At 40.6% G+C, this 13470-nt stretch overlaps 1 protein-coding gene across 1 annotated transcript; it reads right to left on the bottom strand.

Annotated features, from left to right (window-relative positions):
• Positions 1-7968: 7968 nt before the first annotated feature.
• CCR6 (C-C motif chemokine receptor 6) lies at positions 7969-12876 on the bottom strand. The gene is made up of 3 exons (XM_073335241.1): positions 12818-12876; positions 10326-10400; positions 7969-9645 (listed from the first exon to the last, which is right to left on the bottom strand). Exons 2-3 carry the CDS (start codon positions 10332-10334, stop codon positions 8560-8562), a joined length of 1095 nt encoding a protein of 364 aa, XP_073191342.1. The 5' UTR covers positions 10335-10400; positions 12818-12876; the 3' UTR covers positions 7969-8559.
• Positions 12877-13470: the final 594 nt, after the last annotated feature.

Genomic DNA, 13470 nt, shown 5'->3' with positions numbered 1-13470 from the left:
ACTCGTGTGCTGGACACGTGTCTGGGCTGGGGGCGCTGCTGCCCTGGGCAGCTGGGTAGATGCCACTTGCCCACAGGGGTCGCTCTTCCCAGGTCCCTGCGTGACCAGAGAGATTGATGTGTTCTCCGACTTGAGAACATTCATAACATTTATAACATTCATAAACCAGTCGGAGAACACTTCAGTCTCTCTGGTCACGCGATTACAGACATGAAAGTTGCGATATTACAACAAAAAAACTTCAAAACCAGACTCCAGCGAGAGACTGCGGAATTGGAATTCATTTGCAAATTGGATACAATTAACTTAGGCTTAAATAGAGACTGGGAGTGGCTAAGTCATTATGCAAGGTAACCTATTTCCCCTTGTTTTTTCCTACCTCCCCCCAGACGTTCTTGTTAAACCCTGGATTTGTGCTGGAAATGGCCCACCTTGATTATCATACACATTGTAAGGAGAGTGATCACTTTAGATAAGCTATTACCAGCAGGAGAGTGGGGTGGGGGGAGAGAAAACCTTTTGTAGTGGTAAACACCCATTTTTTCATGCTTTGTGTGTATAAAAAGATCTTCTATACTTTCCACAGTATGCATCCGATGAAGTGAGCTGTAGCTCACGAAAGCTTATGCTCAAATAAATTGGTTAGTCTCTAAGGTGCCACAAGTACTCCTTTTCTTTTTCCAGAAGACAGACGGTGTTGTCCGCTTTGTCAGCGGCCCTCACATTTCACTCACTACATGTCAGAAATTGAGCAAGGAATTGCACCTTGATAATGAGGGCAACTGTGAGTAAGAGTGTAAGGAGGACATGGAAAATGTCATTCTTGAGGTGCTATCAACAGCCCGATCAAGCACAGCAGAAGGTATTTTTTTGCATGGGACTTCTACTTTAAGTGTGAGTAGTGTAGCAGGCGCTAGCAAGATTGCTAAGAAATCTCCAATTAATCTCTCTTTCCATATATTTTGAGACAAAGGCCAACCTGGGATCCTAAAGGCACGTTTGTAAACTTAAAAGCAGCTTGATTTTCAGTAGTTTGAGTCATCCACTTCAATGGAAGTTGAGACTCCTTTTTTTCCCCTGATGCCTAAATTATAGATTTGGGAGTTTAATTTAAGGCACCCAGGTTTGAAAATTTTGGCCACAGTTCCACTTCTGCTTTTATTTAAACTCAGATTGGCTTCAAAGATAGCAGGATTGGGTCCCACAGGAGTTTATCAAGTCACTATGTTGATAGGGAGTGTTTCATTCACTTTTATTTCTTTATTATGGCTGAGTCAACAAAGTGATAAGTATAATGATTAAATCCTGGAATTTGTAATTTCTGTGGCTTTTATTTTTCCTTTTGATTAATAGTGGGTTTTTTTAAAAAATACAAAAAATAACAGTACAGGAAATTATACAACAAAAAATTGTTAGCAAAGGAAAGCATGAATGATGCCTCACCAATCTATTAGAATTCTTTGAAGGTGTCAGCAAGCATGTGAACAAGCATGATTTAGTTGCTATAGTGTACTTGGACTTTCCGAAAGCCTTTGACAAGGTCCACACCAAAGGCTCTTAAGCAGAGTAAGCAGTCATGAGTAAGACTGCGAGTTTGTCACGGAGGTCACAGAAGTCATGAATTCCGTGTCTTTCTGGGACCTCCATGACTTCTGCAGAAGCCAGTGTGGCTGGCCCGGAGGCTGCCTGAGGAGTTCGGGCAGCTCCCAGGCCAGCCACACTGGCCGCTGCTGGGGAAGTCTTGGGCCATCGCTCTCTTTGCCTCCCCACCCAGCAGCAGGATTTTGAGTGCATCAGGTGCTCAGGGCTGGGAGTTGGGGTGCAGCTGGGGATGAGGGGGGCTCTGAACAACGCTTACCTTGGGAGGCTCCCCTGAAGCAGTGACATCCCTCTCCCTCAGCTCCTAGCAAACAGCTTTGCGCACTGCCTCTGCCCACAGGCTCCGCCCCCGCAGCTCCCATTAGCTGTAGTTCCCGGCCAATGGGAGCTGCAGAGCCGGTGCTTGGGCAGAGCGCAGAGCTAGGAGCTGAGGGAGGGACACGTTGCCACTTCCAGAGAGCCATGAGGAACCGAGTAGGGAGCATGCCAGGCCCACCAACCCCTTCGCCCCCCCCAGCATCACTGGCGGCCCCCCACACACACACATTAGTTAGGTCCCAGGCCATCCACCCCCTGAGCACCCATGGCACCCCCCAGGCTGCCGCCCTGCCCTCCCCAAGATTTAGTCAGGGGTATATAGTATAAGTCATGGACAGGCGGTCATGGGCTGTGAATTTTTGCTTACTGCCCGTGACCTGAACACGACTTTTACTAAAAATACCCATCACTAAAACTTAGCTTTAATCATGAGCTAAGAGGGAAGGACCTCTCTTGTATCTGATTAAAAGGTAGGAAACAAAATATAGGAATAAATGGTCAGTTTTCAGCATGGAAAGTGGGCAGTAGTGGAGTTCCCCCAGGATATGTACTAGGACCAGTGCTATTCAATATATTCATAAATGATCTGGAAAAGGGGTAAACAGTGAGGTGATGAAGTTTGCAGATGATACTAAATTACTCAACATAGTTAAGTCCAAAGCTGACTGAAGAGGTACAAAGGTATCTCACAAAACTGGGTGACTGAGCAACAAAATGGCAGATAAAATTCAATGTTGATAAGTGCAAAGTAATGCACCTTGGACAAAAAAATCCTAACAATACATACAAAATGATGAGTTCTAAATTCACTGTTACCATTACTGTTACCAAGAAAGGGACCTTGGAGTCATCATGAATAATTTTCTGGAAACATCTGCTCAATGTGCAGCAGGAGTCAAAAAAGCTAACGGGACTTTAGGAACCATTAAGAAAGGGATAGCTAATGAGACAGAAAATATTATAATGCCACTATATAAATCCATGGTATGGCCACACCTTCAATACTAAGTGCTGTTCTGGTTTCCCCATCTTAGAAATGATGTGTTAGAATTAGAAAAGGTACAGAGAAAGACGACAAATCTGATTAGGGGTGTTGGACTCGTGACAAGGAGTGATTAAAAAGACTGGGACTGTTCATCTTAGAAAAGAGAGAACTGGGGGGGGGATAGGATAGAGGTCTATAAAATCATGAATGATGTGCAAAAATGAGTAGGGAAGTGTTATATACCCCTTTATATAACACAAGAATCAGGGGTCACCTCATGAAATTATTAGGCAGCAGGTTTAAAATAAACATAAGGCAACATTTTTTCACACAACACACAGACTACCTTTCAGAGTAGCAGCTGTGTTAGTCTGTATCCGCAAAAAGAAAAGGAGTACTTGTGGCACCTTAGAGACTAACAAATTCATTAGAGCATAAGCTTTCGTGAGCTACAGCTCACTTCATCGGATGCATAGAATGGAACATACAATTATATATACATATACACACACATACAGATAAGTTGGAAGTTACCATACAAACTGTGAGAGGCTAATTAGCTAAGATGAGCTATTGTCAGCAGGAGAAAAAAACTTTTGTAGCGCTAATCAAGATGGCCCATTTAGACAGTTGACAAGAAGGTGTGAGGCTACTTAACACAGGGAAATAGATTCAATATGTGTAATGACCCAGCCACTCCGAGTCTCTATTCAAACCCAAGTTAATGGTATCTAGTTTGCATATTAATTCAAGCTCAGCAGTTTCTTGTTGGAGTCTGTTTTTGAAGCTTTTCTGTTGCAAAATTGCCACCCTTAAATCTTTTACTGAGTGGCCAGAGAGGTTGAAGTGTTCTCCTACCCGTTTTTGAATGTTATGATTCCTGAGGTCAGATTTGTGTCCATTTATGTCTACCTTTGGAAGTCATTGCCATGTTCTGAAGGCCAAAAGTATAACTGGGTTCAAAAAAAGAATTAGGTAAGTTCATGGAGGATAGGACCATCAATGGCTGTTAGCCAAGATGGTCAGGGACACAACCCTATGCTCCAGGTGTCCCAAAACCTCTGACTGCCAGAAGCAGGGACCGGAGGACCGATGGATCGCTCCACAATTTCCCAGTTCTGTTCATTCCCTCTGAAAGACAGGATAGGGGGCTAGAGGGACCTCTGCACTGACTCAGTATTGGCATTCTTATGTTTTTATAATGATGAAGATACATCCATGATAATGGCACTGGGACTTCTGGGTGGCTTGCAGTTTGTATGCTGCTTATCAAGCACCTAAGTATGTATTTTTGTTACTTCCCCATGACCACTGTGTAAAGACGTCTTTGAAACAACCTATGATCCATTTATTTAGCTGTCTGGCAAGGAATATTGAGTTCTATAGATTTTGTGTACTCTGTTTAGTGATGCCTTCAGCTTCTAATATGCTAATCACTAGGCTCCAGATCATTCCCACAGGCAGGAAACCCCAAAAAAGTTTCTTCCAAATTTTTCTGTTGAGTTTAAACACACTCACACAGGATAAGCACACAAACCCTGCAGGATCCCTTGAGATCTGTGCAGATTTTGGTGATCCTGTGGAGCTCAGCTTCATCTGCATGGAGGTTCTGTCTCTACACACCTGTTCCAGGATCCTTGCCATTCACTCAGATTCGCTGGCAGCAAAGTTTCTCCTCTGTGGTCAGGGGACAGTGTCAAAGTTGTCCACCCCTCATTCCCACCCCACCTCACCTCCATACTGACTGGAGCAGATCCAAATGTGGAGATTCTCCTCTGCACATGGGTCACAGAGATAAAACGTGGTGCCAGGATTGTGAGTGTTTCCTCAGGTCCTCTACCATTTCAAAATCATCACTCACGTGCCACAATTTAATAATATGCAAACCATCATGGGATTTGTGTGAAGAAAAGCACACACAATTCAGTAAAGGGCAAAGTTCCCTCTAAGCTGCTCAGGTGTACAGCAGGCTATCAAGGGCCGCACAGGCGGGAGAGGCACTTCTTCCTCAGCCCCGGAGCTGCTGCGGTCAGGACGAGATGCCTCTCCCCCGGCCCCGGAGCTGCTGCAGCGAGAGAGGGTTCGGGGAGTCCTTTCCCCCCGCCGCAGCCCCGGGGCAGCCTGCACCCCAAACCCCTCATCCCTGGCCCCACCCCAGAGCTTGCATCCCCAGCCAGAGCCCTCATTCCTTCCCCACACCCCAACCCTCTGGCCCTGAGCCGCCTCGTGCACCCCAAGCCCCTCGGCTCCACCCCCACCACATATCACCTCCATATTGGTGCACTTAACAAAATTCATTCCACAGGTGGATATAAAAAATTAGAGGGAACATTGATAAGGAGTTTATCTTTTTTAATATACACAGAATATAAACTATAATAAGCATATCTTATTTATACAGGTTTTTCAAATGTTACCTAGGAAATCTGTTACAGTTGCAGGTTCATTTGCAAAAATCATAGAAGTAATATTATACACATTTTAAATACTATTTTCTACTATAAAACAGCAAAACACATTTCAAAGTCTTGTATCTAATCATAAGGGAAGGAGAAAACATTGAATAGGCTCTATAATAGAGTTTTTAAGATGAATAAGGAATTTTCAATGTAATCAAGTGACCCTGTTTCAGCTATTTAACGTTAGGATAATGAAGACAGAACTGTATTATTTTTCTGCCAATCAGTTATCAAAGTTTTATTTGCTGGAATGTCTACTAGTAAGAATGCTTTGCTATATATGAGTAAATATATGTATTAATATATACATATTTTTGTATCATGTTTGTATAATTTACAGTTAATTAACAATAAAAGCCATATCTAATTTCCAAATTTGAAGAGAGTGTCAGAAAAATCAGACTGGTGTCTGTAAAATCATGACTGGTATAGAGAAAGTAGATAAGGAAGTGTTGTTTACTACTTCTCATAACACAAGAACTAGGGGTCACCAAATGAAATTAATAGGCAGCAGGTTTAAAACAAATAAAAGGAAGTATTTTTTCACACAGTGCACGGTCAACCTGTGGAACTCCTTGCCAGAGGATGATGTGAAGGCCAAGACCATAACAGGGTTAAAAAAAAAAGAACTAGGTAAGTTCATGGAGGACAGGTCCATCAATGGCTATTAGCCAGAATGGGCAGGAATGGTGTCCCTACCCTCTGTTTGCCAGAAGCTGGAAATGAGCAACAGGGGATGAATCACTTGATTACCTGTTCTGTTCATTCTCTCTGGGGCACCTGGCACTGGCCACTGTCGGAAGACAGGATACTGGGCTAGATGGACCTTTGGTCTGACCCAGTATGGCTGTTCTTATGAAAAAAATAGATCTAACATTTATATCTGAATATCTCAAATTAGTTTACAAACATCGATATATGTTTGTATAATTTACAGTTAATCAACAAAAAAAGCCATGTCTAATTTCCAAATTTGAAGTCAGAAAAAAATAGACAACATTTATATCTGAAAATCTCAAACTACTTTACAAACGTCGATAAATTGCTCCAACGTGAACAGTCCCCGTGTAGCATGTCCCATCTGTGCTCTCCCTCAGTACTCCATCAGCACCAGCAGCACAGCTCTTGGCCCTGTCATGCTGCCACTGGCAGGCACTTTGCTGGCTCCAGTCTGCTTCCCCCTTCTGCAGCCAGTTAGAATCATGCAAGGGTAGTTACTCTGCCAAAGCCAGAACTTATATTGATCTGAGAAGGGAACAGTCCACATGCAGGAACTATTCCCCAGACACCTTTCGGGATCTAGCTAGCCACTTCCCCACATTTCAGCTGTTCTGCAAAGGAGCTGTGCTTGTAGAGATTGAAGCAAAGCAGCTGCTTTTGCTCCTTTCTACACTTTGCCCCCCACCCTCCATTTCAGACTGAAATTGCTTGCTTGCTACACTTCAGAACCAAAATCATTTCCTCCAAGATTCCAAGCTCCTGTCTAGAATATTCTCCTACCAATCCCATTTATGAAGGGGTGGGACTTCTTCTCTAATTCTCTTCTGACCGCTGTTACAATTTTATGAGCTCCCATAACAAACAGAACTTTTAATTAACTACTCAGAAGTATTAAAGAGACTGTAACAACCATTTTAAGTAGCTGTGTTATTAACATATTTTCCTGAGTGTTGTGCATAACTTAAAAAATCCGTTAAGTTTCATCCTGAATCTTTATTGCTGAAAACTTGTGTAAATATAAAATGTGAGAAATATCTAAATTGCATAACAGATTATCCCCGTTTTGTGCTGGATCATGATTAGGTTGTACTGTATGTCTCCCGCACTGACTAATAATTTTACAGTTTATTGTTTAAGTATTGAAGGTTTATTCATAACGGGTCAAATACTGAAGTCCTTACTCAGTATTAACTCTGGCAGACTTTACGTTGCAGTCAATGAATCAAATTCTGCTCTCAATCATATCAGAGTAATTTCTGAAGTTTGTGGAGTTAGTCCAGATTTGCATCAGTTTAGCAGGTAGCACAATTGAGCCCAACAGGAATTTTAATGACTAATAAGGACTGAGAAACAACTTCAAGATTTTTCTCTATGTCATTTGTCCAATAAAATAAAATAAAATACCAGAGTATCAAGTGAGCCAAATACTGCCCTGTTAGGCCATCTTCATTGAAAAACGGAAATCACTCATGTGAATTTAAAATTTCATTTAATAAAGCAAACAGAAAAATATTCAGAGTGGTGTTTTGGCCATTCGCAAGGAGAAATTTACAAAATGGTCAGTTTCGGAGGAGTCGAAAACCTGAAGTTCCACTGCCAAATCAGGAAAATATCTCTTCTCAAATAAACCTTATTTTCTGTTCCACAGATGATAAAAACTGAGGAGATGTTCCCAAACCTTTCAGTGTGTAGTTTTAGAAAAACAAACTATTCCCTTCAGTAGTCATGCTAGTATTGGTCTGGACAATTCAGTGCTGACATAAGAAGGCACAACTATATAGGGAGGCAGCAGTCAGTAGTTAGGGCACTGCACTGCACGGGGACTCAGGAGACCATTCTTCCACAGCCCTACTATGTGAGCTTGATCATGTCCCTTCTCATTCTCTGGCTTGGCTATTCAGAATGCAAGGTCGTTGGTACGGGGACTGCCTCTTACTATGTGTACGTACAATGCTAGCACAAAGGGGTCCCAGTCTTAGTCAGGACCTTGAGACATTACTGCAATATAAATAATTAATAATAACATAAGTATAAATGGAGTTGGGTTGGTGGTGAATTTGCCTCTCTGATTCTTTTAAAACTGTTGTTATTCTATTAAAATTGTTGTTATGATATGAGATAGCTGAGTTGAGCCCTGTTTTAAAACCAAAATACAAAGGCAATGTTCAAAACAAATTTGCAATTTTTCATTAGAATCAAGGAAGTTGCTTGATAAATTTAGCTCCCTGGAGAATTTTAAGTGCCTGTATTTGAAAACAGCATAAACATTAGCTACACAGTGATTAATATGAGTTTTCCATAGTCGTGTCATTCTTCTGTTTATGTTAATTGTTTTGATGGAGGGAGCTGCAGATCATAGAAACTACTATTTAGGGTGTCAGAAAGTCAAAATCACTGGCTGTGACATGAATAATGAGATTGGTTTGGATTGTTGGATGAATATAATCAAAGCTCCTTCGTAATAATGTTGAAGTCATATTACATAGTAAAGGATGACACATTGTCACTCATAATTTCACTTGTCTGTCTTGAGTGATAGGTATCAGAACTTATCCTTGAACTCTTGGTCTTGTATTTCTTGTATCTCAGGCACCACAGATCCTTCATCATATTCACAAAGTAACTTCTAAATTTCACCCCAATAAATGCGTAGAGCACTGGGTTCAAACAACAATGGAAGAAGGCCAGGGTTTCTGTAATGTACTTTGCAAAGGCTATTTGCTTTTCACTATCACACTTTTTATTTAATTTACCCATATTTATGGCAGTCACAAGAAGAACCATGTTATATGGTACTTGACAAACCAGGAAAACAATGACAATTAATATAATCAGACATATTGCTTTGTTTCTTTTGGAATTCTGAGCTTTCACCAAGGTTTTGACAATGAATGCATAGCAAAATACCATAAACAGCAGAGGGATAAAAAATCCAAATGCAAGTTGCATACCCAGCAGCAATAATTTCAACACAGTGCCTTTGGTCTCTGAATTGGATCTGTGTTCACAAATCTTTTCTGTTTCATTGACGGAGTGGCTGTAGCTTTGACTGAATATGAAAGTGGAACTGGAAATTAAAATTGACGATACCCATACAACCAAACTGATCAGTCTACTGTATGCTAGCGTTCTAGCCCGAAGTTTAAATGACTTTGTTGCCTGTACAATAGCAATGTATCGGTCCATACTGATAAAGGCCAAGAGCAGCATACCACAATTGAAGTTGATTGCATAAATACCTCTGGTAATTTTGCATATGAAGTCACCAAAGATCCATTTTTCAGCAGCATAATTTACTGCCCAGAATGGAAGAGTGAGAACAAACAATATATCTGCTATGGCCATGTTGAAGAGGTATATATCGGTCATAGACTTGGTTTTTTTATATAAAGCAAAGGTCATCACTACAAAGATGTTACCCACTAAGCCCAAGACACATATAATTGAGTATGCAATTGGCAAAAATACTTTTGTGAAGTTTCTGACTTCCCCCTTGTCACATGGTGATGTAATTTTATCATAATCAAATGTATAGTCTGGATATTCTGTGTAGTTGGGTTCTACCTGCAAAAACAATACAGCCAGTTAGCGTAAACATTAGTGCTCATTTCTGCAAGTTCTCTCTATTGCGTAAACAATGGAGAATTGATGGTATGAGACATAAAGGATTCAAGTCTGCTTTTAGATACATCCACCCACTCCTGTAATAGACTCCTAACTACTGGCTGAGTTACTGAAGTCCTCAAATCATGGTTTAAAGACTTCAAGTTAAAAAGACTCCACCATTTACATAACACGGTCCCTAACCTTGAATGATGTTTTCCCATATTTACAAGTCTTTCTTCTAGCATAGTGTATTTGTTGTTTTTCTTGCACTTTAGCAATATTACTAAGAGCCAACGAAATGTCAGCATTCTTTCGAGCATTCAAATTAGTGCTGTGCTCCTTGGAGTATTGTTCATTGAGTTCCTGGAAATATGGTGGCTAATGAGCTTAATAAAATTATAACTGAACTATAAGAGGTGGTGATAATCTTCTGGAATAGTCCACAGAACTCCGTACAAAAACTTCAGCAGGATATCCAGTGACAACACAGTCTATGAAACATCACATCATCACAAATAACTCTTATTAGCCAATCAGTCCCAAGGTCATGACAATTTGTCCAGCACGTCATAGAACTCCCACTTCCAAATCAATTGTTTCATTGGTATATTAATACACTTCACCAATACACTGCTTACCCCATTCATTTTCGTGATGGGCTTCCTCTGATGAGAAAAGAAATGGTGAGGACAGTTCTGGTGTCCTCAGAGTCCCTGTGCAGGAGGGAAGTGGATTGGATCAGGAGAGCAAAACAGGAAGTGTCAAGAGAGCAAAACAAGAAATATGCAGCAACAGAGAAAACCAAGACTAACAAAATTCATCAAAACATTGGTTTCACTGAGATGTTCCAGTTTTGATGAAGTCTTCTTTGAAAAGGTGGGAAGTTTTTTGAGGCAGGGGAAAGTGAGTCTGATACAGTATTCTGGAGTCTGGTGGTTAGGGCCTTGGCCTGTGGTGTAGGAGACGCAGGTTCAAGTTCCTGTTCTGCCAGATTCAGAGTGATCTGGGAGGAGAAAACTCTGCTGTGAATCAGGGGGAGCAGAGACTTGAAGCTGGCGTCTCCCCCACCACAGGCCAGTGCCCGACCCATGCACTCTCCCTTGATGTCTGAAAGATTTTGCTTTCATGCCAATGCAGAACAAAAACTAATTTCAACATCTCAGCAAGCTGCCGCGAAACAGAATTGTTCTCTGGTCAACTGTAGTTGAAGGTGATGGTGCCTTTGAACTGAAATTGAGTGTGTTTGTGTTGGTGAGGAAGGGCGGTAGTGGACTAACACTTGGAGACTGGTATTAGTTGTGTGAATTCTGCCTTAACTTACGATTTCTTTGCTTTTCAGTATTTGCATTGTTGTGAGGAAACACACACACTCAACCTTAACTCTAATTTAACAAACTTTTTTCTATAGGAATTGTTTGGGTTTAAAAAATTTTGCATATGGAGCTGTGGGGACTGCAGACGCATTTGTGAAGGGGCTGGAGAGAGAGCCTAGTCTGTGTGTGGGACTGAGGAGATGGTCTTCTCTGTTTCAGACTTGGCACGCCCATTAGAGAAAGCTTTAACCAGTGCTCCAACTTCCTTTGCCTGCTTCTCAAAGTTTTAGTTGTGAAGCTGCAGTAGCCTGGAAGCCTGAAGAGATTTGAGCACCTGGTGGAGGAAGCTTGAATACTATTTAAAGCTCTTTCTTGGAAGTATAAAGTTTCAAACCAAGCGGATGTGATTGTTTAACAGGCTCCACTGTTTCCCCAACTCTGCTTCCTGGCCAGCTCCACTCTCAAGACCCTCGGACAGTCTCTATCTGCTCCTTTAAGTCTTGAGTAGGCACTTCCTGTCTCCATCCAGCTATTGTCATTTGTCCACTGTCCAATCTCCATTGTCCCAGCTGATTTTCTTGTTTGTTGTAAGCTATCAGCACTCGCATGCAGGACAGCTGCTCCTTCCTATGGTTTTACCAAGATGCAGGAGACAGGCTGTACCTGAGTCCTTGCTTATAGTTCAGCCAATGAAGCCTTGAATTAACTAGATGTAAGACAATGCTATCTCTGTCAGTTTCTCCCGAGGTGATTTACCTTGCAATTATATATTAAAACCACACACTCTGTCACAATGAATCATTGTGAAATCAATTATTTGCCACAATAGTTGTTGTAAAATGCATTTAACAACAAATAAATTGAAAAATTGCATGCAGTGTAAATAGAAATAGTTATGGCTCAAAGTATTTACAGACCATACACATCAATTTAAAAAAATAACCCATGCCTTAGATTTTGGAATAATCTGCAAGTGAGTCTGTTCTCAATTCTCAAACTCCAAGGCCCTAAAGATTAGATTCAGCCCTCCCTCCGCAGCAAAAAATCAGAAGTGGTGATATAAAAAAGTTCATAACTCAAATGAATTAACAGATTTACTTGAAAAACTCTCAAATTATAAAAAGTAAATTCTGTCAGTTTGGTGAGGATACAGAATTTAAGCCCCATTTTAAATGGGGTGAATAAGGACTGCAGTATTTAATCCTGAGTCCGAAGGCTTGCCACACTTCATGCTGACTACAATAGGAGCTAATTCAGACCAAAAATTTGTTACTAATAATAGTAATTGGTTAGCATGCCTGCTTCTGGCTCTATTTTTCTATACTGTATTAAGTAATTATCAGGGGTACATTTTCATATTGATCCACAAAAAACATAAGTTCTTTAATAGTGCTTCTATATATATATATATATATACACACACACACAGTCTATACGCTATATGTAATACAAACCCAGCAACATGCCATTTTTCCAGTGCATGTACCTCAGTTTATTTCATTTCACTATCAACGAATACATGAGTTGTCAAAAGTACTAATGTGATGCAAAGGTAAACAAGTGAATAACCTGGAATTATAACAATATAGACAGAAGAGTCTTATGGGGTGAATAAATGATAAGCATGGGTAAGGAAGATAGATTTCTGAAAGATAAGAAGATTTCAGATACTTCAATTAAATCAGAAAGTAACCTCCAAATATTACTAAAAATCATCATAGCTCCACTTCTTACACTTTGCAGATGCATGGATTAAACAGATTTGGTCAGACTCCCTTTCAAATATTTGCACAGCCTTGTTTTATTTTATTACTCACCAATACAGAAAACTTCGCCAGGCAAAGAGGAAGTACGTATTCTGTTCTGATGGGTTCACTCTCAACTTCAGTAAAAATGCACTTGAATATTAGGAACTCGAGAAACAAGAAATAGCAGCATTATTATAAGTACGGGTTAAATTCAAATGATCACCACTTCCTCCTAACATGCAACAACAATAATCTGTTGTGCATGTAAGGGCAGAGATTCAACCGTAGGTGTATTGTAGATGACAGAACTGGATGTTACTCGTTCAGGCATTAGACACTATTAAAATTTTGATAGTTTTGATTAAATGGTCCTATTAGCATTGGAACTATGGAGAATAGGCTTGTATCTAATTAAATGATTTCATTGTGCTTGGAACATGTCATGAATTATGGCCTCTATCCTGCAAAAAATTAAGGAAATAAGCGCTTAACTTTATGCATCAGAGAGGCCAACTGAAGTCAATGGAGTTACTGGCAGTGGCTATAAAGTTAAACACATCGAAGTGTTTGTAGGATCAGGGCCCACCTTAGTTACTTAACTGAGCAGTAATTATGTTCTGAAGTACACAAGATCTTACTATATATTGGGTTCTAAATTTTCCAAATGATGTACCTGAATTGTACTCAAGCAAAATGTGCACTTGCACAGACAAAACAGGAAA

This window comes from Lepidochelys kempii, chromosome 3 (genome assembly GCF_965140265.1).
Source record: "Lepidochelys kempii isolate rLepKem1 chromosome 3, rLepKem1.hap2, whole genome shotgun sequence".
Classification (NCBI taxonomy): Eukaryota; Metazoa; Chordata; order Testudines; family Cheloniidae; genus Lepidochelys; species Lepidochelys kempii.
Note: the sequence above shows the minus strand (reverse complement) of the source record. Positions and strands in the feature narration are given on the sequence as shown.